The sequence below is a fragment of the Cygnus atratus genome, chromosome 6 (genome assembly GCF_013377495.2).
Source record: "Cygnus atratus isolate AKBS03 ecotype Queensland, Australia chromosome 6, CAtr_DNAZoo_HiC_assembly, whole genome shotgun sequence".
NCBI lineage: Eukaryota > Metazoa > Chordata > Aves > Anseriformes > Anatidae > Cygnus > Cygnus atratus.
In genome coordinates this window covers 13644663-13670000 of record NC_066367.1, presented here as the reverse complement: position 1 = coordinate 13670000, position 25338 = coordinate 13644663, and the positions used below count along the sequence as shown (strand labels likewise).

Genomic DNA, 25338 nt, shown 5'->3' with positions numbered 1-25338 from the left:
GGTGACAGGTAACATTGCCACCTGGCATTAGAAACAATAATAGCTTGGTAGAGGGGAGATTGGGGCTGGGCAGGGAGGCTGTTCAGATGCCCCAGGCACCTGTATTTACTGACTAGAAAGCCATGGATTTCCTCTTAAAACTGTAATTTGCTCCAGCAATGCCCCTAAAGCATCTGAGCAAGGCAGCAGTCAAACAAAAATCATTAAAGAAAAGTCCATATTTCACAAACAGAATGAATGAACTGACTTCAGTCCAATTTCTCCCCTGCTGAGAGAGTGCTTTTCCCTTTTTCACTCGGGAAAAGTTCTTAAACTGCATCAAAAATAATCTCTGGTTTCAGATCCCTTTCGATCCTGCTGATCATCAAATGCCTATTAGTAACAGGTTTTGTATGATAACATGATATATTGCATATGTTTACAGTTTAGTTTTTCCCAGCTGTGTGATATTATGCACTTTCAATTAGGCTGGGGAGAGGACTGGGAATCATGGCATTTTTATGCAGACTGTGAAGTGTGGCTTCACAAGACTGATTGCCTTTCACAGCCTTTCCAATAACCAAGTGGGAAGGAAGGAGCAATTTTTAATCCTTACTGTCAAGCTTCCAGGTTGATAGCACCAAAGAAAGATGGTCAAGTTTTTCCCTGGGTTAAAAAGAAAACGAATTCTGTTGAGGTGATGATTACCCACCATTATGATGGTTTTAAAACTGGATGCTTCTGGAATTTGGGGCTAAAGGAACATAAGTCTTCATTAGTATCACAGTGTTAATGCATTGACGCTGGGTTTTTCAAACCAATATCTGATTGTGTAGGCGTTATAGAGAAGGGTATGTGAAAAGAAGAGCTGACAGAGAAAGACATGGGGGACTTGAGGAACTGTTTATGCTTTGAGTTCATGCCCACATATGGGTCATGTCTCCCTATAGCCTCAGTCTGTTCTGTGTGATACCACACTTGTTAATTTTGGAGAAATACGTGAGCACAGATACAGGAGTGTTTTCAGTTCGTGGCACATAGTACCTTAAAAATGTGTACTGAGTCCTTGTTATAAGTAGTAATAAAATACGTCTGACGTAATTATAAGTGTGTAGCAAGGAATGGGCCAAGTGTCTCTCTTTCTCACCTAAATACAGTATGAGAGAGACCTTTCCAAACATAACGACATTGCTAATTCTCTTCTTCTGTATTGTTAACTCTTCCCCTACTGCATAAGGGTGAAGTGGGTGAGATTAGAGGCAGTGATTGCAGCTTTTTGCCATCTAAAGTGTTTTGCTTTCCTAGAAAAGGCTTGAGGTGATTGTTACTGAAGTCACATGAACATCTGTGTATAGTAAAGGGATCAGAAACCAAGTTCACGCTAACTCGGAAACCCAGAGCTGAGAATTACCATCAGGAGGGAGTCCAAATTCAGATTCACGGATTTTTCAAAAATAAGTGTATACAGATGTAACTCAGCATGGGAGTAAGACACTGTCATAAAGGTTGCTTCATAATATCAGTTTTAACAGAGACTTTATAGCGTAACATTTTAAACATGTCATCAGTTTTGAAGTGTGGTTTATACATTGTTTTTCCATGCAGCCATGAAGAAATGCCCAAGTCTCTCCCTCTGGCCTCTTTTGTTTGATTGCTTATGTTGTGGCTTTAACTACACTGAATGAACTCTTGACTTGGTATGTGGACATGATCGCAATCCCAACCAAGTCTGGATTCAGTGTTGGGATCCTGGATTTTACTGTATATTTATCTGTAATTGCATATCTTACCATGATAATTCAGTGAAAAACTAAACAAGAAAAAAAAAGTTACATAATATCTGACCTATGATCAGAAGTCATGCTGAAAGGCTGTTCCATCTGTTTTGGTTCTGTACTGAAAGACAAACAGTCCACAACAACTTTGCTTTGTTGAATTTCTGAGGCTTGTAGATAGTGTTTAGCCAGATTAGGAAAAAATAGGAAATATGGGATTCTTATTAGGCTGCCTTTGTTCTTTTTTTAAATCTTTATTTCCTTTGTCTCAGAGACAAAAAGGTTGTTGTTACTCACCAGCAGAAATGTGCCAAACCTGAATAATTTGATGTGAATTTATGCAGTGTGTTGTGAGGTCTCAGCCAGCAGTTGTTGAATGTAGTGGCAACTACACGCAAGGAAATCTTTCTGTGCTAGAGGGAGAGTATTGAAAGGAGAAAAGAGATGTGGAAAGAAAAATCTCTGGGTAACATGTTAATTACGAAAACAAATCTGCTTTCAAGGGTCAAGTATGAAAACTGCCTTGTCTGCCTCAGAATGATGGGAAAGGGTTATAATGGATGCTTATTAACCAAACCAAAGTTATTTTACATTTGCAGGGTTGGACGTTTATCAATGCATTTGTCATGTAATAGTTCATGTTTTGGTCCTGCTAACGCATGCATGCTCTCTCAAAGTTTTGCTATTAATTTTACTGTAGATGGATGGCTTTTTCTCCTGCCTCTGACTCTCCACTTGTAATGTAGTGTGTGGAGATTTGATCAGTGACTAGAGTAAATGCAGCTTGGAGTAGAAGGGGGATTTGAACACAGAATACGTTATTGCATTTTGGTCTGGAAATTCGTTATGCGTCATTACGATAGAGAATTAAAACTCATTATTTGAAACAGTAAGTTCACTTTTATTTTATTTTATTTTTGCAGAAGAATGCATTAGCATAATAAATGGCTTGTAGAATTGGAGGCCATTTGTAAAGAAAGAAGCTTTGCGGTCAGATATGTGCTATTCACCATTCACATACTTACCCACCTTCCCTTTTCTCATCACAAGTCCATCGAGTGTCCTCAGTTTATTCTTCTCAGTAGATTCCCAGTTTAAACTGAGAATCTCCCACGGAGATCCCACTATTGCAGAAAACAAAAGCCTGCTAGTGTATGAAGAATGTTCCTTTAATCACTCTGAAGTATGTCTGCTGCCTCCAAGCACTGCTGCATAGGGCACAAGCAGACCTGGTTCACACTGCTCTTTGCATACTAACGTCCCTTTACCTACAATTGTATCTGGCATCTCAGGGATTTTTTTTGCCTTGGTTTATTTTGAGGGGTTTGCTTTGTGTTATTTTCAACTGTTGTGTAACGTTCTTTTGCAGTGCGTCACAATTGTTGATTTTTATTCCAATGATGACTATATTCAGTGAAATAGATTTAATTTTTGTGTATATTTTACTGAAAGCTTTGGGATTCTTAACTCAGAGAGGTGCCGTATAAAAGTAAATTGTCCTTATTAATGATTATAGCGAAAGCATTAGCATGATCAGTGTATTCTGTGAATGTTAAGTTAAAGACAGTTAAAAAAAAAAAAGCTAGCAAAATCACACATTTCATTGTAAATCAAGCATTTTTCTGTTTATTTGTAATTAGACACAATTTTCTGTAATGCAAATGCCATCCTAGAGGATGGTGCAGCCTGCGCAGGCACCTTGTGCAGCTGGGGAACTCGTGGGTCTCTGCTGGAGATGCTGTACAAAATTTCCTCAGCCTGCAGCAGAGGCTTTGCGGTCTGTGGCCCATATGTTCCCGAAAAGAGTGGTAAGTCACATTTCTGAGTTTAGTTATCAAGGCTGTACCATGACAGTGCTAAGTTGCACCATGGCAGAGCCTAGGTGTCAGACCAAAGCCAAAAGAGCATATGTAAAACACTTTTATCACTTAAATGTCAGGCATGTCACATGTTGTAACCCTTTCTCACGTTTTGAATAAGCAATTTCCTCTTTTTTCCTCCCTCGAACATGGTGCTGTCAAGTTTATCCAAACACTCTGAGCACATCTCCTGAAAGGTTCTAGAGACATGCTCAAATTATTTGCTCAGCCCAGAACTATGAAACATTTAAAGTCTGATGCCAAACTCTTTGCCAAGTATAATTCTTCATTTATTTGTGTGTCTTATCTTGGGGAATTTCAAAGTGCTGGTCTGACAAAAACGAATACAGTTTTCCTTTGTTTAGCAAGAATACATTCAGAGCTGTATCTTGTTGCAGATTTAAAAAAAAAAAAAAAAAAAAAAAAAAGAAAGAAAGAAATCACTGTTTTATTGCATAGGAGTAGAGTCCAAAGCCCTAGTCTGTTCCAGCTCTCTGTTTTTGGAGATGCTATGTTGGGTCCCACTGTAGAAGATATTACGTGGAAGATCTTATCTCACTATGGAAGATTGTACAGTGTTAATTAATTAATCAAAAAATGGATCTTCCTTATGTCAGATTTAAAATTTCCTCATGGAAAACTTGCACTCTTCCAGCACGTTCAATCTAGCAAAATGCAAAGTTGTAAATGAGGAAGACTATCCCTCTGCACAACCCAACCTGTGCCCCTCACATCCCACCCTCAGAACAGGTCGGAGGCATGGGGGAGAGGCAAGGCACACTGAGCAGTCTGCCCTCCCCTGGAGAGGATCAAAGACAAATAGTGATGTGTGTATCCTGAGAAACTAAATGGTAATCGTAAGCTGTGTGTAAACTTGAGAGGAAAGTGAAAAGGATCCACAGTTTTGAAATATAACAAATGGAGAATTTTTGTTCTAAAAAGCAGGCTAAATGCTCGTCTTTTGGGCAGGTGTAGGTAGCTCCTGTCCTGTTCAAAGCAAGGCCTTAGGAACCCAGAGCTGCACAGAAAAGGCTTTGTTCCAAAAGGGTAAGTTAGGGTTGTCCAGGTATGTCACTTGGCCCTCAGCCTGACACTGAAGGGGTTTTGTCAGTACAGTGCACCATGGTCAATGCCTAATGTCCATCTACAACACCTTTTATCACTGAATAGAAAAAGCAATTCACTGCTAGAGGGGTGGGTGGTCTTTTACTCAGGAATGGCTACTCTTTAAGGTGGATGTTGTGGAGGCAAGATAGAAATGAAATGAGTCTGTATTGTAAAGGAACAGAAATGGAATGAGACTCTGAATGTATTGGTAGCATTCAAGAAAAACTACAGTCCAGGTAGAGTTCAAAGTGCTCTTTCTCAGGACAGATCCCTCACCCAGATCCTTCCAATGCTGGGACCCCAGCCCTGTTGTTCACTTCTTGTGGACACCCCAGATTTCGCAGAGATCAGGTGACCCTGGGTGTTTTAAAGCACGTCTAAACAGAAGGACATTGTCAAACTTGAACCAGAGCAGAGCTGCTACTGCCGTGTAATGTGTGCATGGTTGTTCGAGGCCATGCATTCTTCAGCAGAAATAAATTCTGTCAGGAATAGTCACAAATCTGCCTACATGCATCCTGCCTGCTAGGGTTTGCATTTGGATCACCTCACTTATTGACAGATGTGTAAAATTTTATATACTGCACTCCCACAACTCCCTTGTGACTCCTGCTGCAGATGCTGGTGAGCCTGAGCTTTGGCAGCTGTGTTAAGCATTCATATGCATTCAGGTTTTTTTCCCCTTCAGCCCTGTCTTTTCTTATGTGATATATTATTGCATGGAATTATTTTACATTAATTCTGCCTATTTGTTGGTAATGTCCCATTCTTTCTGTTGTTTGGATGCAAATGCAAAAGATAGGTCCCTGGAGAAAGAGCAGGTCTGTTACTGGAAGATGAGACCATACCAGAGGATACAGAGTGAAATGCAGATGGTGTTGTTAGCCTCTTAAATGTACAAATAAAGACAAAATAAGGTCGTCCATACAGCTGGAATGAAATCATATGGCCTTGCATGTGTTCCTGCCATAGCGTATTTCCTAGTGTGAGCAAGAGATGCTAAATTCTGCGTCATGCAGGATGTTGTTTGACCAAAAGCTCATACTTGCTCCTTTAATCAGCAGTAGAATAATGTGTGTACGTATTAACTTTTCTCTGTGCCCTTTTTTTTTTTAACAAAATGCCATTTAATTTTAAATGCTAATATGTGTCTTGTTAATGAAGAAGCTAGAATTGACTATAAGGTTGGTAAGCTCCAAGGAACAGTGAGGAAGATCATTACACTTCTGCTCGTAGATAGCTATTTGTGAACCAGCTGATAATGTGCAAAATTAAGATTTCGTAAGTGGCATTTTAAATGAATGGTTAATGGCTGAAGATTAATTAAACAGTCAGAGTTGTTCAAAAGAGAAGCTGTTAAAATCTTGTTTATAGGCCAGTCACTTGCATACTTAAAGTGCAAACCTTAATGGCATGTGGTATTTCCATTTAGCAGGCAAGAAGTGTAACTAGGATATTTTTCTTGAACAAGGAAACCTACCTTACTGGATATACTGTATAGATAGATGGATGTAACATTGTGTGCTCTGTTTTCCTCCTAGTTAATAGTTGTCTGGTAGCGGTATAGGCAGTGAAATGCAAAATCCTCTGGGATTTAGGTAATCCTAAATAGAATTGCTAAATCTTATTTTAATTAAAGTTAAAGGGACATGGTTAAATGTGATGTGGTTCTATTTTCCCACTACTCTCCAAATAGCCTGTTCTACTTCATACACTTTGGGGTTTTCAAAGTGCCCAGCTTTTCATTGCTCCAGGTTGTTTTCTGTCAGAATGAATCTCCTCAGACCCATCGTTAGCCTTGCAGAGTTGCTTCAGCTAAGGGAAAAAAAAAAAAAAAAGTATGTTTTCAGTCAGGTTTATTCTGTACTGCAACTCGGGTTAAATGATGAATGTTAACGTAGTCCCATTTCCCTGACTGAAGAGAAACAACAAGCAGAAGGTCCGTATGTTGCTCACTATTCGGAGGCTTGTTCTTCCAACACATAGTGATCCAAGAAACTGTTTTTCGTATGTTTTCCCCTTCTCAGCCCGGTTCCCAACTCCTTTTGTTAACTCTCTGCTGGTTTTCCCCTAGCTTCCTGACATAGTCGTTTTGGCTTACCATCTTCTAGCTTCTGTATAAGCAAGAGCAATTTCCAGAGAAAGCCCTGATGACTTAGCCTTGTGCAAGCTTTGCTGTGTAGCCTGGTGTGAGGTGAATTTACATTTCTGACCTCAGAGAACTTGTACTCTGTCCAGAACTGTGAGTTTCAAAAAAAATCCTCTCCTAAGTTATTTTTTGAGCTCCTACTCAAATGTAGAAAGAAATGTGCAAAGTGAAAGAAAAAGATTCTTCCTTTCACTGCAGTGATAGTCTTTGTCTAGATCAGTAGATCTGTAGATCTTGTCTGATCAGTAGATGACGGTATGGGATTTAGTCTGTGCATATTGTGTCTTTTCTTGGAGGTAGAAGAGTCCTGAGAGTCTTCAGGTGACATCCCACAAGTTCTCATATTTTCTGAAAGTAAGCAGTCAATAATAGGTTTTCTCTTCATTTTTCTTCAGAAAAACAACAACAACAACAACAACAAAAAAAAAACTCCTACACTTACTCAGATGACTGCAGCAGAGGGAACCACGGGGGACACCACAGACCCACCAGCATTGCCAGGTTAAATAGCCACCAGGAACAGTGCAGTAATTTGGGGGCTTTCCAGCGTGACTGCTCATGTCCAGGCATAGTGCTTAGATCTGTATGGTGTTCACACAGCTCAGCTCTGTAAGGGAAGCCTTACAGTGGAAACTGTAGTGGTCTGTAAGCGTCCATAAAAATTGTAGGGAATTCTTGACATTTTCTGAGCAGAATATTTATACTTTGATTTTCCTGCAGTCCCAGTTTAGTTAGAGTTTATACTGGCAGATCTTTAAGATTTTTCTGCTAATCTTAATTCTTTTGTTTCAATGAAGTGACTTAGCTCTCAACTGAAGTTATAAAAGATGTAACAGGGCCGTGGATCTGACCTCAGAATGAGTCAATGGGAACCTACTTGTGGGAGGTGTGAGGATCTAACAGCAGAATAAACCAGCTGTTGCTAAACAGAGTCCAGGACCTTGCTCCTTGCTTGTATCAAGATGCTACTGGTGAAAGGTTACCCAAGGACTTAGTAAGCAGCGTTGCTGGAAGCAAGTACAGACAGAAGCATGAACTGCCTTTCGGTCAGCAGAAAACTAAGAATTGATGTTATCTGAAAAGCTGAAAATCACTCAATATTGTGCTAGCAAAAGTATTGAGAGAACTGAAGAGATGTGATGGAAATGGCTTAATAGGCAACTGGATGCAGAATAAAAAGAGAATAATTGTGATTACTGTCTGACAGCTGTGCAAAGCATACAGTCGATGACAATCTCTAAAACGTGCTATTTTTCAATACGTGATCACAAACAAGTCCAGTGGTAGAAACAGTAACCCGAGGGGTCAGAGCAAGCCAAGAAAAAGTTTGTTTGTCAGCTCAAGCCTTCTGATGTAGTTAGGATGGTACATACTCTGCACCTCTGTGACTGTCTGACTGTCCTTACATCCCTGAAAGGAGCCCTGGCACCATATGGAGTTCACACGTATAGTGGCTGAGGACCAGTCTCTCTGGCAGGCCATGCAGCTACAGATCATTTGTTGACATTGATCAAGGTATCTGTATTGATTCTGGGATGGTCTAAGAGAATTGTGACTATTTTGTGGAGAGCGGTGTTAGACTGTCATAGAAAATGAAACAAGTGACTTGTCTTCAGCTGGATTGTGGCCTGCATCTGAGGGAAAGTGAGGTCTTTCATTAGGACAAAGGAACATGAGAAAATGATGTTGCTTCAGATAACCATACCAGTTATCTCTTGTTATCACTACCTTGTCCTTGATGCCTGGAGGCCATTTTTTTAAAAAGCAGTGGAGAGCAATTGCATGAAAGATTTTTATACTCTTCAGTTGCCTGCAAAACTGGTAGCTGCCTTAATTTTTTTTTTATCAAATCAAGCTGAAGGAGAGAAAAAGAAAAAAAAAAACAACCACATGATAAAGATGATGATGTAAGAGGATTGAGTGTGAAATACCTTTAGAAAGTGCTAAAAATTGAATAGCTTGAACATACTTGTAAAGTAATAAATGTCCTCTTAATTTGTTTTCCCCCCTTCTTGTTCCAGTTCCTTCAGTGGCAGTCGGTCAGCGTGACATTGCATCGATGTCATGCTCCTCCAAATCTACGCTGTGGGAGATCGCTAGCCCCTTCCCTCCAGTGATTTGGCAGTAGTGAGGAGAAACAAGCGTCAGATAGTGTTCTAACATTTCAGACAACATCTTATCGTTCAGTCTCTGATGACCCATATTTATGGTTTAATTTCTTCACTCACTTAAAATTTTAATCTTAAATATTTTTTTTCTGCCTAATAGTATCTTAGGGGCATTTCTTCTGAAACCACTATTAACTAGAATACATCCTTCAGCTCTGGAGTTTATCTGTTGTAAACACTTCTGCCCTTAGGCTTTGATGTCTACTTAGTCCTGGATATGGTTATTACCTTGTAAATGGGAATCAACTGCAAACGATCATTATGGTATTTACATAAAATGCATGGAAAAGAATTATTGTGAGACCAGCCTATAAGTTAAAGCACGGTACATGTTTCCAGTGGAAGTGCTGTGCACGGTCTGGCAGTTGAAAAGTAAGCAACAATGCACCTTCAGAGGGATGCACACAGGTTAAAGCGTGTTCTGTTGGGGGGAAGGAGGGTGCAGCTATCTTCTGCGTCAGAGTTGACATAATGCTAAATTGGCTGAAAGACTGCTTTAATTGAGCACTTGCATGCCCTAAGTGCGCTGCTAACCAAGGGACCTGGATTGCTTCAGCGCTGCTTTCAGGTAATGACAGAGGAGGCCTTCTGCAGCTCGTCCCTGCTTCGCAGGTCAGCAGGCACTTCTAGCACGACAGCGGAGTGTGAGCTGGTGGAGGAGCATTAGGGAGCAGCAGCAAAGCAGCAATAAATCTGTTCCTAATTGTTATGGATTGTTAGTACACAAATTACAAGCAAACAGTCTGCAGTCCTTCACCTGAATAAGGTGCTATTTTCTTCCTTTGACATTTTCTGCTGTCCCGCATTTGAAAAAAAAGCAGGAGGCGGTTATTCGATGCCGCCGTGTACAATGGCCATGTTAAAGCAGTGGCTGATGTAAAGGGGACTGGGGGGAAGGGATTGATCTTTTCCTCCTTTTCTCTGTAAATACCACTGTCTGCATCAGTGTTGATACTTTGACCTCTTTGCTACAGAGCTTGAAAAGTCTCTTGCACTTAGTGACATGTTCTGGCTCCAGAACCGAACAGGCAGAAGTCTAACTCTCTGTCTTTGAGCATTGCTGCAAATAGATTATCAATCTAAATATGATAAGTGCTCGAGTATTCCTCTCCAAATTTACACTCATTAGCCTAAATACTGGTATTTTTTACATGTCTGTGTGGCTTCGGAAATGATTAACAGTATTCCTTCATACCTTTTAGCCTTTTATCTGCACTCTGCCCACTATCTCATTACTATTAGCTGTGGCAAATACATCAAACGGCTGAGCAGCTTCATTGTTCTGGTGTTTTTCTTTTAAAGACCGCAGTGCATAGATACATGTTAATTTCCCTTTTGTATTAAAACCTGCCTCTGAGGAATAAGATTGCCAGTATTCAGGTTTTGGCCAGTAAAAATACTGAGGTCTAATATCTTCTGAATGCTTTGTCTCAGTTCATGTTTTTAGTAGTGCGGTGCATTTGCAGCAGAGGTCTGCTTTTCTGTAATGCCCATGGAACCTCAATTTACTGTCCCCTGAATTTAGGAAAATGATTTTAATATGCTAAGTGTTTTCTTTATTTCTGGAGTTGAGAGATGATACATTTAGACACCTGCTCTTACAAGTGAGTGGAAATTGAAAATCATGCCAAGAAAAATGCTGTTTCGCAGAAAAGTTTCAAAATATGCATTGTTTAGTGTGTGACATAAAAGAGATTATGTAAGGTTTGTGGGCCCTTGTTTAGGAAGAAGTCACTCACTCTCATGGGTCTGTAGCTTTTCTGCTAGCAATACTTATTGCTTACATCTGAAAAACACTGTATGAACTACTGTTTTCCCCATCAACTTTGAAAGATGTCTAGGAGGCTCTGAGCACTAAGTCAGCGCAGTTCCCTTCCACTTTTAGACCAGAACTGTGGTTGTGCTTAAGTTACAGTAGAGGATCACGACCACTCCACTAGTAAAAGTGTCTCTTTGTCAGTTGTCAGGAGACAACTGATCGGTTTATAGGTAACAAATGTGAATTCGTGCTTACTGGGAAGAAATGTGACTGCTTCTGCATTTACATACATACCTACATAAATTTGGTGGTACACGCTTCATGGCTATAGCTGTTGGAAGTAACACGTGGTAGTCACTGTATATGATAGGCTAGCAGCAGTTGCCGCAATACATAAAAGGGATTCAAGAACAGATGAAATCATTAATGCTTTTCTATCGTATCCTGTCTTATTTCTAGTAAGATACCATGCCTGGTACTTAATGGGGCATATCTTTGAAAAAATCAGCAGGTATGATGTTCTGGAAAACATGAAAATCTGCAACCTTGTCTTAGAGGCCAAAGTAATATTTTTGATTTGACATTTTTTAAAAGTACAAATTGTGTCATTGTCACTGTTACATAAGCTAGAAATTGTAAATTTATGTTTCACAATCTGAAAAGCAAAAGATAGCATGTGGATTTGCATCTGCTGTTCAGAAAGAAGACTGATGTGCAAGTCCTCTTTCCATCAAAGTGGAACATTTCAGTTGATTGAGGTGGGAAATCAGAACTGATTCCCATGCCTGGTTCTCCCCGAAAGAATGATGAAGTGATGTTTTCTTTTCTGTTTTATACTTATTAGTTTCACAGCCAGATTACTGTAACTTGAGCTTTTTTGCCATACTTCTGCATGACTGTTTTTGTTAACCGCTTTTATTACCTTTTAGCCTGGTTTTTGCATCATGCTATTGACAAAATGAGTTTTACATTTTTTTTACCCCAAAGTTTAGAGCATAGAATACAGAAGAAATCCATACAAAAAAAAAAGTCTGAAACATTAATTGGACTAGACTACAGCATTTAAAGTAACCTATTCTATCGTCCATTTACCTCCCACATGAAATGAAAACTCTATTTTGATCTGAACTGTCACAGATAATTTCTGCACATAAAACACATCCAGAGACAGCTTTCAAATGGAGTTGTCACTTCTTATTTAGCAGGCTGGGGACTCTCTATTGTTGTCAAACCCTCTTTGCAAAAGCATCACTAACACACTGATATGCACAGTTGTATGTAAGAGGAGGAATGGTTGCACAGCCTCCATGAAAAAGAAAATTGTATCTAGGTGCTAGAATCCTCTGCAGCTGAACTTACCTACACCTTAGGAGAAAATCCTTTTAGGCTATTTTTAAGAAGATTTTCATACTATGAGCTGGTGTTGGTAGGGGTTGTGTTTTTAGTATAGTGAGGTTTTTGCGTGAAATAGTCATGATTAACATTTAAAAGCTACTAACCATTGTTCTGTTATTTTCCCTGACCTCTGTGGGACCAGAAGTTTGGCTCTAATCTCTTCATAAATTTCAGAAATTCTTCAGCAAGTGCAGTGGGAATATCTCTGACTGAGTACAGAGCTGCTGCCTCAGAGTGTATTGCAGCCAGAATGCTGAGGCAGGGCTGTAGCGTGCTGTTTTCCAGACTGCTGTTCTGCTGGTGGCCAGCATGGCCCTCTGATGGGGTTGGCTGGAAGACCCAGCTATGCCATCATAGATGACAACAGCTTAGAGGTAGAAGAATAATATTATTATTCTTTCTGTTCTTATAACATTGTTTGTCCTGAAGCATGATGGATTTTCACAAAATAAATTTGCATCCTGGCCTCAGTTGTATTCTCAGAGGTTTATACTATTGGAATATGCAGTTAAATAGCAGTAATTTAAGACTTAATTTATTTATCTCTCAAGGTCACAGAGTAGACTGGTCCTGCACCAAGATTAAGGGGGAAGAATTTGGTTAGTGTGATGAGTTGTCCTTTTTTGCTGTCTCCACAGCAGCACTGAATGGCTTGCGCCTCTCTTTTCATTGTGGTAAAGCACAAGTTGGCAGAGTGCTCTTCCCACCTAATCCTGCAACCACAACATAGATGGACTATCTGCTGATCTGTCTGATAGGCATGACTTTGTCAAATCCAGACATATACTTGGGAGTGAAACACGGAGACTGAGGGCCTTGCATTTTCCCCAATCTGCCCGAGTCCTGCAGGTGCCTTCTCTCCTGCAGCAGGGGGTGTTGAGGAGCAGGACTGGAGGGAGAGAAGTTTCCTGTTGCAAAGTGGGATCTACAGAAACACAAAACTAAAAGGTAGAGCCCAAATACAGCTGGTCAAAGCCCAGTGCCTGTTTTAAGGACCATATCTTCCGTACTGAAGCGATATAGAGGTTGGAAACCACATTCTGGTTTCTAAGCTGCGTGCCAGGGGGCCTTGCTCAGGGTAGGCCTCAAAGCCTCTCCTGGCGAGGGATGCGATGGCGAGCAGCTTTCTCTGTTCTGCTTTTCCCTGCAAATGTATTGTATTCATGAATCAATTTTAATTGCTATCCCATGGGGAGCAGTGAATTAGATGGAAAAAAGGGTAATTTTGTATAGTAATGGAGAGTATGCTTAAATGTAGAAAAATGAGGGAAAGAAAAATCTTATGGTCACTGTGGTTATGTCAGTGATAATGCGCCTCCATGGGGATTGCAAACCATGGCCAGTGCAGGAAAAATAACAGCAGATAAAAGCAATCTCTCCTCCTTCTGCTCCCAAATCTTGGTGGGCCAGCTTGCTTTCCTCTCTGCAGGTGGGACAAGTGTACAGAGCTGGGCTGGGTACAAGATATCCTCCTTGCTCCCTCCTTGCTCTAGGAATAGCAGCTGTGATCCACTTTTGGGCTCAGGTGACATGCTTATAAAGCTATGGACTAGAGAAGTGGATGGACATTTTTCCTTCACTGGAAATAGCAACTTTGGAGGCTGCATTCTCACAGGTATTCTGCATACACTTCTTTTAGTTACCTGGCACCGAAGTTGCTTTGTGTGTTTGTATGGTAGCTCTGTCAAGTTGTTAGTTCTTTTAAATCAAAATGCTAGTATACTGTTTATAGTGACTTCTTACAGAAGTGAGACTCAAAAACAAAAATTGTCTTTGCAGCCTGTATGGGTGTGATATATCTACCACCTTCCTCAAATACTAAGTATCACTGTCAGGCATCTTGCTGACCAGTGTTCTTTCCATATTGTCTTGTGTTCCCCCACCTGCCTTTACTGTTTCCAATAATTCCTCTGTGTGTGGGAACAGGGCTCTCCTTTTATTTTGCGTCTGTGCAGGGCCTGTTGCACAGAGAGCCCTGTCTCTGACAGGGGCATTGCAGGGGTGCTTTGTCTGCAAGTACTCCAAAGGTGGTCTTGACAGATTTGAGGCCATCCCAAAACTATGCGGAGATAAGGAGGATACCTGTCAGAAGCTGGAGCGAGGCCACTCCAGCCTACAGCATTTAGCCTGGAGCTCACTGCAGATTTTGGGAAGGTCTTGTACCCTCATGTGTTTCCCTGACCTTTTAGAGGCAGACATATGCCTGTTTCCCCCTGTGGTCCAAACCAGCTAGCTAATGGCCTGCTCCGATCCAAAGAGGATGTGCTTAGGTTAGTGTTGATGTGTCCTGCTGAGAGCGCAGTACCATCCAAAAGAACTTCAAAGCCTGCTTTTCTGCAGGTCTGCCTTCAAAACACTATGCAAACATGTCCTGCAGCAATGCCAATTACTGACTCCTGGGAATATATCTCAGAATGGTCACGCCCTCGTTTCAAAGGCAATATATGGGGCCATTATGTGAGCAAATACAGTGCATGTCAGTGAAAATCCATTGATGATGATGAATTTTGGTTGCTGTTGACTGCAGCCAGATACAGGATGGTGAGTAAGGGGTAAAACATTAACCCTTGAGCTCTGTTTTTTTGTTTTTTTTTTTTCAGTAAACAGGTCAGGGTTTCATAAGAGCTCAAGGAAAATACGAAAAGAAAAATAAAGCTGGAGATAAGTCTTAAGGAAGAAACAAAAAAGAAAAAGCCAAGGAAAGCAAAAAGAATTACAAAAAAAAAATCCACCTTGGGGGAAAAAATCAAATGAAAAGATTTTTAAAAGGGAAGAAATTAAGAAATGGTAGGAAGAAGATTTTAAAAATATGAACAGTGCCAGAAGCTTCTTTGCAGAAGGTTTGTGTAGAGGAGAGTTAATTCAGGTTTGAAAAAGTCCAAGAGTTCTAGGGAAAGCTGAATTGTTTGATTATTTTCAAACCTTCAAAGAGAAACATTACAGGCAAACTGTAGAAGAAAGTACACAGCTAGAATTACTCTTGATCTGCTGTAGGGTGTGTGTGTTTGTGTTTGAAAACACTGTCGTGTCATTGTTTTAGTGTACTGATTTTGATTGATAAATTGAGTTAACCTATATGAATCTGAAACATTTCAAGATTTTATTTTAGTCTCTTCATTTTTGTAAGTTACTTCTGTTCAGATAATGTAATACTGCTAGTGTGTCCCCTTCCAGTAAAAAATGTAGAATTCCAGAGACGTGTTGTCTGTAGATCAAGGTGCAATAAGGTTTCCCTTCATAATTACAAATATCCTTTGGTGAAAATACAGGCAGCTTCAGCTCCTCTCATTTCCATAAGTTGTTGTGGATGCAGTGTTTTGTATACTGACAGTGGAAACAGCGCCAGAACCAGAACAGGAATTGAATTGCAGAATGTGGATGGATGGCGTTTTCTGTACATGCTCCCCTGGTTGATGGCACCAAACAAAGGAGTATCCCTTGCTAACGCTCTCCGTCGCTAACCATGGTGAGCAGCGGACTCGTGGCGTACCCAAAGGAGGAGCTGCAGGCAGGGTCCGGCCCTGCCTGGCCCTGCAGCATCTCCCCAGTGAGAGGAACCTTTGCCAGGACCCCCTGAGAGCTTATTGCAGGGGTGACCCCAGGCCGCGTCCTCAGCATCCACGAGGGGTGTTTTTCCTGTATTGATCATGTTACAGAAGAGAAGCAGTGGAAGAAGAGCTTTGTTTCCTCACTCTTGACTCAGAAAGCATTTACCATTAACCACTGTCCCTTCCCCCTCCTCTCCCAGACCTTTGCTTCAGTATTCACTTGTCAGCCTGGGCCTTGTTCCCCAGGGTGAGATTTCTCCTCGTTTTATAATGAGGAACAGGACCTCTGGCTTTTTCCATGAGTTGCCACCAAAACTGATGTTACAGCTGGGCCCGGCAGCAAGGATGGCAATGTGCAATAGTAACCATCCCACATGAGATTTAGATTAACTGCTCTTCCGTTTGGTTCTTGTAATGCTTCAGCAGCATGATCTGATTTGCTGTATTCACATAATCCATCATTAATTGTCTGACTTAGGAAACTAGGTTCTTCTGCAGCGGATGGAGAGATGGGCTCCCCTGCGTTCAGAGCGGAGCCTCACGTTCTCAGCTTCAGCTATTTTACTTCATTTATCTGTTTTTTGCTTTCAATGTGGTTAATTTTTTAAGCATTCTGGCAGGAGGAGCTGGGACAACAGCAATGCTTCTGTGAGAAATGTCACCGTGGAGGCTTACTTAAGCATAGAGGGAACTACACAGTAGCCGCTGGCTGCAGACCTCCAGCTTTGGTGGCGACGGAGGAGAGGAGGAGTGGGTGCTGTGGCAGCATGCACTGGCTGTCTCCTCCTCCCCTCTGAGGAAGCTGCTGCTGTCACTGCCAGAGGATGCTCTAGTGCTTGTAAGGGACAGCTGTTGCACCCACGTGGCTCCATCAGTGGTGGCAGCGATAGGGACAGGCTCCATGTTCTCGTCTCTCTCCTTCGCCCCGGCAGTGCAGGAGAGCAGACAGGAGTGGCTCTCGGGGGCCAAGCTTGCTTCTGGGGCTTGTAGCAGAGAGCAGGGGCAGAGAGTTGCACAGAGGTCAGGAAGCCCGTCTGCCTCCATCCCCGTGCACGAGAGGTGCAGCAGCTCTGCGCCCCCTCCCTCCCCAGTCACGGGCCTTTACTAATTGTCTCCCACAACCCTAAAACTTCCAGTTCTTTCCTGCCGTCTTCCCTTTTCCCTCACCCCAGGCTCCTGAAAGCTCCGCTGCCTCCCCCTGAAACTTGCTCTATCGTTGCTGAATTGCATTTTATCACCCCACAAATGAAAACAAAATAAACTACTTTATCCTCCATCATTTGAGCAGCAAAATGCAATTTGCTGGTGTTGCTGCAGATCTTTGAGCCAACTCTGGTCTGGAGACTTTTATCACTTTGCAATCTAATCTGCTGAATACCTCTTGCATTGGAAGAAAATGTTTTTTAAAGACAAAAAAGGCTGTGTATTTAGCATGCGCAAGCCCATATGTCCTCATATTTCTCTATATGTATGTACGTGCATCTATATAAATAAAAAATACATATAACACTTTGAAAGTCCACACCTAACTTGCTAATGTCAGCTGTGGTTGATAGACAGCTAAGTCAGACTCTTTTTATAGTCCATTTCTAAAATGAAACCATAAATTTTAAAGCCAGGCTTCATCATTGCAGAGAAAAAGCTTTTGCAGTCTATTGATGAAATATAACATTTGATAGGATTTATGAGGCCCAGATTCGGGAGGATCATTTGCAGAGCACTTAAAGCTGCTTTTTCCTGCCCTTTGCCTTCCCTCCTCCCAAATACACATACCAAAAAAAATCCATTAGTAATGAAAAATTATTAAGGAAGATTTTTCTTGATTCCATACAAATGTCAATTTGAGAGAGAAAAAGAGGAAGAAAACAGTTGCAGGAGTTTCTACAGTAGAGAGATCTCAGTAGAGCCAGGCTGATTGTACGAGAGGAATACTAACTTTTGCTAATAAATACACTGCGTGATTCTTTGCCGTAATGCAGTCATCTGTAATGTGTCTACATATTTTTAATAGCACTAGATGGATTGTATTTTTTGATCACATAGAGATACTCACAAACTAGTCACAGAAAGTTAAAAATAAAAATGATACCCAGCTTCTTGGTATCTTGATAAAGTTTCCTTCTGTCTTGTATTACCAGAGTGATAATTTCAGAGGAAAAACATCTTCTGTAACTTGCGATCACAGTATCTGTCAAATGGTAGGAAATGAAGAAAACTGCCAGACAGTGTCAGATTTATTAACAGCTCTAAGAAAACCAAAATTAATGCATTTTCTCATCTTTGATGGGTTGAAATGTCCATGTGCTGTACTTATCTTAATGGACAAGTGAAGGAAGTAGCACTCATCAATTAAGTCTCTCATTAAGCTGACTACAGCTTAATCTGGAGCACATGCAGGAGTGCTGCGAGCTTACCAGGCTGTGCCTTGGAGGTGGTTGCAGTGGTTGTTGGGAGCACTCACACCTCGGGAGCAAACCGGCTTTGTGCTGCCTTCGGGACCGGGAAGCAGGATTCTGTGCCAGGCACAAGCAGTGCTGGGGGGTGGAGTGGGGGTCAGTCGCACAGACCCCTACTGCTCCACTTACCACAGGAGCTGTTGGCCTGACTTCCACTGGAAAAACATGTTTCCGCCTGTTAATAACCAGCCTTCAACCATTTGGGTTGAAAATGCCTATGTAGGAGGTGTGCTGAAGCCGAATTTCTCTGGAATATGATGACAGCTGTTTTGGGGGGCTGGGAGGGAGGAGGCAAGGGGTTGGTTTGTCTGTAGAAAAGGTAAAAATAAGCAGCATATGATACTTCCAATAAGAAGCTGTAGTCTTTCCATACTCTGGAACAAGGCCTTTATATTTAGGAAGGGAACACAGCCTAGTCTTATACCAGACTGTGCCTTTTGCCACCCCTTGAACGTTGACAATGTGACTAAATTATAAGATTTAGAGTACTTCCTACACACATGATGGAAACTTGGCTGCTGACTTCACCAAAAGTGCTAGTCCTGAGCTGCCAGAGCCTAGACATGCTTTTCCAGCAGTAGGTTCTCCTGGCTGCAGGGACCAGCGTAGGCTCCCAGCGCAGCAGAGAGCGATGAGGTGACCTGGGTATGATCAGTGTCCCCTTACCATTGTGATCCACCTTCTGGGGAGGGAAAGGGGAAGCTGAGGTGAATGCAAAATCCTAAGAAATGCCGTGGAGGGGTAGGACAGGAATAGCTGGAGCAGCCCAGGGGATGGGGACAATAAAAGACATGTATATGGGGAGGAGCTGGATCAGGGCAGCGTGGTGGGCGGTAAGTGGGTGCCTCAGAGTAGAGGGAAGTCTTTCCTTTTGAGAGCTTGACCCTGTGGGCTTAATGCTCTGTTAACATATTATATATGAACTTATATAGTCTGTTAATGTGTTATATATTGAAGCAATGCAGAAAGGAAGAAGTGTTGTTGGGTGTCCCAAACCACCTGCAGCCTGATCGTTACTGGCAGACTGCTTTGTGAAAAGCTTCTGGGAGATGGTGCTCAATGAGTGCTGGAAGGCGAGACGCTGACCTAGATGCATCAGGGAAGGTGCTAGAACAGCCCACGGGACAGGGATGCACTTGTATGAGAAGCTGGTAAGGGGCCAAGGAAACTGGCATCCTCGGGTGAAAGCTACAAAGGAAAAACTTCAGAACATCGGGGTGAGAACAGAGAATGAGTGCAACGAGACAAAACACGTGAGGATTTTTTAGTTGTTTATCTAAACATACCAGTTGAAACCACATGAGCAAATGTAAATAGAGAAAATCAGAAGGTGCGGGACAGTGTTTCCTTTTTATTTGGGAAAAGAGAGAGGAATCATTCAGCAGGGCTAGGGATGGGCCTGAACCAGAACACTTGCTTTAGGGTGTCTGAGACATCCCAACCAAATGCAGAGATGCAGGCTTGCTCTTCCTCTTCCAGGTGAACTGTACGAGGAGGTGATTGTGTGTAGCTTGAAGATTCCATGACTTTGTTTTTTTCCGTTTTAATATAACATTTTTCAGTCCAATTACTGAAAAGGAATAGTTCTTCACCTTCCGTCTTCAACACCTGAAAATTTGCCCCCACCTCTCCGAGTGGAAAAGGGGGAGTCCTTTCAGAGAGGCGCGGTGCAGCTGCAGCCATAATAGGAAGGAGCGAGAGAAGCTGCGCATGTCTGGAAGTCTGAGAGCTTCCACGGGCTGCAAAATAAAAAGTAATAAAGTTCCACTGCTAATTTAGGCCCTTGAGTGCAGAAATATTTCTCCGAAATACAGTTCAGCTTGTAAAATGTTTAATTCTGTTGATGTGGAGCTTGTGATGAAAGCTAGCTGAAGGGAATGTGCGCTCCCCAGCCATCGCAAACGTGAGCAAAAACACTGCACTGTGTGGGGGAGATGTGCCTGAGGAGGGGAGGGAGGTGCTGCTGGGGTAGGCAGGGTGGCCCCAAAGGCAGCAGAACTTTGCAAAATCCATCAACTGCTTCGGCATCTGGCAGGGTTTCTGTTGAGCAATAACCACAAGCTAAATTTGCCATTTATAATTCCTGAGAGAAGCTGGTGGTAACTGTTGTTTTGACTTTTGAGCGTGTTCCTGTGAAACTGCTCAGATCTCAGTTATCAGTTGAAAATGCTGCCCTATCAGAGAGCTAAAACGAATTTCCCGTCAGGATTGTCCCCATGATAAGGTTGTTACAAAATTTTTAGCCGCCTTGCACTACTACAGTGTAAGAAATATAATTAACAGTGTTCCTCTTGCACATCTGTTCAGTGCTTCATGTGTCATGCTAGTATATATTCAGAGCAAGTGAAGTGTGGATCTTGTAGTGGAGTTAGGGTGTTCCAAGGAGTGCGTATGGTTTCTGCTCCCCTCTGTGAGAAGCTCCGTGTATTGTAGGAGTCATTCTAGCATGCTGAATAGTGCTTTTGTTATGCTGTGCCTTAAGCTCACGGATAGTAAAATACATGCGAAATAATTTAATTTGTTATCTTTGCTTTTCTTTAGCTTGTAGTTAGAACGTAAAATGTTTTCCTTATAAGGCTTCCATGCTTCACCTTGCATGTGCCAGTGGCTTAATAAGAACATCTGCTGTCTTTCTGTAGCAAATCTGATGATTTTTCTATGCACGTATATTCAGTTGTACATATAAATAGAATCCAGGCGCTGTTAGATGCGTATGAAAGCGTACGTCAAATTGAAATGGTAACACATGAGGTTTTCTGTAGTTCATTTATGAAGTATCAAGTTAAAAACGAAGCTGTGAAGTAGCCAAAAAACTTTTTATTTCTGCAGCCAAAGGCATATGCTTGTACAGCCTAACCTAATTAGATCTCTGAGATATTCTTAGAATGGTCAGTGTTTCATGTGTTGTATCATTGTCTGAGAGTTGCTTTTTCATTATAGTTGGGCTTTTACACAGCAGAACGTAGGAGAGCATTGCTCCAGATGTCTGGCTCCTTTTACTGATTTTGTTGCTGTCTACAGCAAAACTTGAATTTTAGCTCTACAGTGTAAATTCCCTTTGAATCTTTGGATGCCCTTAAACAGTGCAGTAGTGGAGTATGTGTAAATGTCTACAAAGTATGGTGATCGGAGTGGCTAGGTTAAGAGAGCTATAAAACAGTTCCAGCTGGACAGCATTCTTGAGGTAAGCTCTAAATACGCTCCAAATTGTCAGCACACTACTCAGGAAAAACACAAGAAACGAATCATCTTCAGTGTGCTTTGCTTCCTTTAATGTGCATAAGGATAGTGTAAATAGCCAGTCAATTTTCAGCAGTTTGTGTAAAATTGTCCCTGGATTTTGCTTCCATACTTCAGCCTTTGGGAATAAAAGCATCACACTGGATTGTTACTCTAAGTATACCTGTGTGTATTTCTGTGAAGGCAACGCTATCTATATTTCAGTAAGTATTGTGTATCTGTCCATTAATATTTATATAGAGCTGAGAGCTTTGGTTCTTGCAATTTTTAATAAACATTGATGGTGTTACTAGTTTATACAAAACATTCAATATGCTCCATCAAAATGGCAGCTCTAATTAGGTTCCTTGAATTAGCTAATGGATTTTGAGAAAGATAGCTTACAAAGCTCTTACAGCTGTCCAAGATATTCCTGCCATGGCAGAAAGACAAAAGGCCGCTGGAAGCTACAGACTTTAAGCTTTAGAAATGCAGCTGACAGTTAAAAAAGATAAATTACATTTGTATTTTTTTCCCGTAAAGGTCCTAATACTGATTTAATGTTATCCTCCTGGTGATCATTCATTAAAAACACAAACAAACAAAAACAACCTTTGTAGTAAGGATGCGAATTGACTGAGAGCTATGACTTTCCCTGATACTTTGTAGATGTTATAAATTAATTCATTTATTTATTTTAAAACATAAACTTTATCAGTAACAGGATTACAGACACAGAGACTTCTGAATTGAGATTTGTACCTTATTTCTACCTGGGCCAGATATTATAAAAATAAACAACGTAAAGGATTAGTTGCTGCCGTTCTGGCAAAGGCACAAATTTGTATGTGTGCAACAAAGAACCAAATATAGTCTCTTGTGTGAAACTTGGAGAGGTAATTTCTCGGAGAAAATGGATAGTTACTCCTGGCTTTGTAGTTTCCAACAAAGTGCGTTTTAGAACGTGGACAGCATCATCTGCTGCGAGCAAGTTCTTAGATCCTCGACTCTTCCCTCACAAGGGAGCGCAGAAATTAAGACTGCGGTGAATTGTCACCTTCTCTCCCTCCTGCTTTTGCTTTGTGTGTGCTAAAGGGAATTCCAGAGGGACTCTTGAATGGCTAATTCATTGGAAGTCTGTAAAGTACTTATTATTTCAGCTTTAGCAGTAAGTTTAATAAACTGTAGTGCAAAAAAGCAAGAGTCTGCAAATGAAAAAACCTGGCTGCCAGTCGCAGGCAGGTGTGATAGCCATTAAGAAACAGAGCTACATTTCCACACAAGAGTTTAGCATTCAGCATTTGCTTTGTTGAATTGTTAGAGCTGCAGTAAATGGAGTTGGAGGGCTGAAAATCTACTCTGTGTGTTGATGTGACCTATCTATTGTAAATATGCCAGCTGCTTTAGATCAGGGAAGTAAAATACCCCCTCCCAAGCCGTGTTGTAATACAAAGTGCCAAAAAAGGCAATTTAAGTACTTTGCCGTGTAAATCCAGAAGAAATTACCTTGGAGAGAAGGCCCTCAATTATGCCTCACACGTGACATCTGCATGATAGATAAAAGGCATAATTGATATCATCTTTAGTGAAGAAACCAGAAACTGTTGCATTGTCTAGAGGCTACTGAAAATACGAGGAAAATCTGTTTTTCATTATTTTCATTGTGTATTGTTTATAGAGAGTTTGGTTGTTGACAGCATCCGAGTCCCTAATCTCCCTGCTTTCCTAGCCCTTTTGAGACACGTGCACATCTCAGATCAACAAGACGGCAGTAAACTGGTCACATGCCAGGAACAGGCATTGTCATTAACCAGCCTGAACTGTAAGGCGTCTTTTTTTATTAGTAGTTAAAGTCTGGTGATTGCTTTTTTGATGAGGCACAATACACTGGGTAGAAAAGAAAAAAATAATCTTTTCTGTGAAGTAAAGATGACAAACTGGCTGCTAACAAGAAAGTGTCCTTTCCTGTTTTCCTTTCCTTTTTTTTCTTTCCATTTTTTCCCTTCCTTTTTTTTTTTCCTTTCCTTTTTTCCTCTTCCTGTTTTCTTTTTCCTCGTGTTTCTGTTGGAGTAGCAAATACCATTGTGTTGTTACAGTGAAGTTAAGCCTTAATGTGCCAATTTTGTTTCCCTAAAGCAAAAAACTAGGCTATACCTTTATTTCTGGCCAACTGTAGCCAGCTATAGGTTATAAAGGGGGGCAAAAGAGATGAAAAGTGGCCTGGATTGGAAAGATGGTGCTCATCTGAATGTCTAGGCCATCTGCCATGACAAACAGGAAAAGGTGTTGTATGTCATTTGAAAGGACATAAAAGGATGCTTTATGTCAAGCCACTGAGAAGTATTGTATAAACAGTTTGGAAAAACTGAAAGTGATATAAATCTGTTGGTCTCAGTCCTCAAATAGTTCTGGTGAGGCTTCTGTAAACATATTATGAGCTATTTGGGGGAAGAAAAGGTTAATGACGCTGCTAATTCATATCGTGCAAGGCTCACTCTCCTTCTTTCTTCATAATGAATCGGTAAGAATATCGTCGTCTTTCTCTCCACTAAGCTCCTAATGTCAAGGGGTCAGTAGTGATGTTACAGGGTCAATAGGACTCAATTTACATTCAGACAAATGGTAGTCATGTGCTGCCCTAGGAGTCTTTGACCTTTTGGACATCAGTGGTTGTACTGCTTTTATGTTAGTCTAAAGAATTGAAAGGTGACAGCATATGTTATGTTGAAGGACAGTTATGACTTTGTTAAGTATTGTAAAGCAGATATGGAGTATCTGTAAAACAAACTCGGGGACTTCAGTGTACAAGTTAAATAAACTCAAACAGATGTAAATAGCTTCTTCTGGGTAGTTGGTTTTCCTGCAGTTTATTTGTGATTCTTGGCTTTGTATTTATATACTTTCAGTTAGAGAGCAACATATCCATCTACATATCCACCTACTGCTTCTCAAGGCGGCCCATCTATGAGAGGCAGCCCTGCGTAAGTGGAACTGGGCTCAGTCTTCCTTCCAGCCACTTTGCACAGGTTTCCAAATCAGATGTCCTGCTGGGGCCCCTTTTGCATTGATAAAGTTCCTAATTGTGTGTGCACAGGGTATAGTCCTGCCCAGACCAAGAAAGCAAGCATTGCAGAGACCAGTGAAATGGTTTGCATGGATCCAGTGGCTAGAGAGGTACGGCTCTTAAAGCAGGTCCTCAGCTGGGGTGCGTGTAGCTGAAACGCGGGCCGGGCCTGCCTGGACAGCAAAGGGGATTCGCAGACCTCCAGGGTAGTATCAGTGGTGCCACTAAGGCATTTCTGACAAGTCTTTCATTGCAGTATCATTCATTCACTCAAGTGCATATGAAAACAACAAATGTTCATTTCTTCCTAAACTCTCTCTCTCAGTGGTTGGCAAAGATGAAAGCTGAAATACTGTAGGATTATGTTCTTATCATCGATTTTCTTTTTATCGCTTTCCACCATTCCTTCTTACTGTTGAGGTGCAGAAATATCTTCACAAGCAATGTAATACTTCAGAGTAGAAAGACAAGGTCTGGAATTGAAAGAGTAACATACTTGAATATTTATTTGTTATAACTCCAGAATGAAAATTTTATCCTGAATGAAATATTCTCTTACATGCTCCGTTGGACTCCTTTGCATTGTATACCTGTGCAGACCAGTATGTTCCTTGCAGTGTGTAACAGCTAGTTTGGGTTTATAGCAAATTGTGAATGGAAGATTGTCCCTTCTCTTGAGTCAGTGAATTAAGTTTTGTTTGTTAATGGAAATTTCACTAAAAAACACTTTTTTTTTTCCACTTGGAAGCACAAGTAGTTTGTTTAAAGGCTGACAGTCAGATGGGTGAAATCAGCGTTTGAAGTAAGTGGCTGGCAAAGTGGCCTGTGCAATATTAATGTGTTTAGGAAAACCACTGGAA

General features: G+C 41.2%; 1 protein-coding gene across 1 annotated transcript in view; it reads left to right on the top strand.

The window, feature by feature from the left end:
• Window positions 1-25338, top strand: part of PARD3B (par-3 family cell polarity regulator beta) — a 401848-nt gene that overhangs the window by 320505 nt on the left and 56005 nt on the right. Inside the window, exon 20 of the mRNA XM_035571245.2 lies at window positions 1-8. This exon is cut by the window's left edge and continues 289 nt beyond it. Within this exon, the coding sequence (XP_035427138.1) occupies window positions 1-8 (8 nt within the window). The remainder of the gene's footprint in view (window positions 9-25338) is intronic.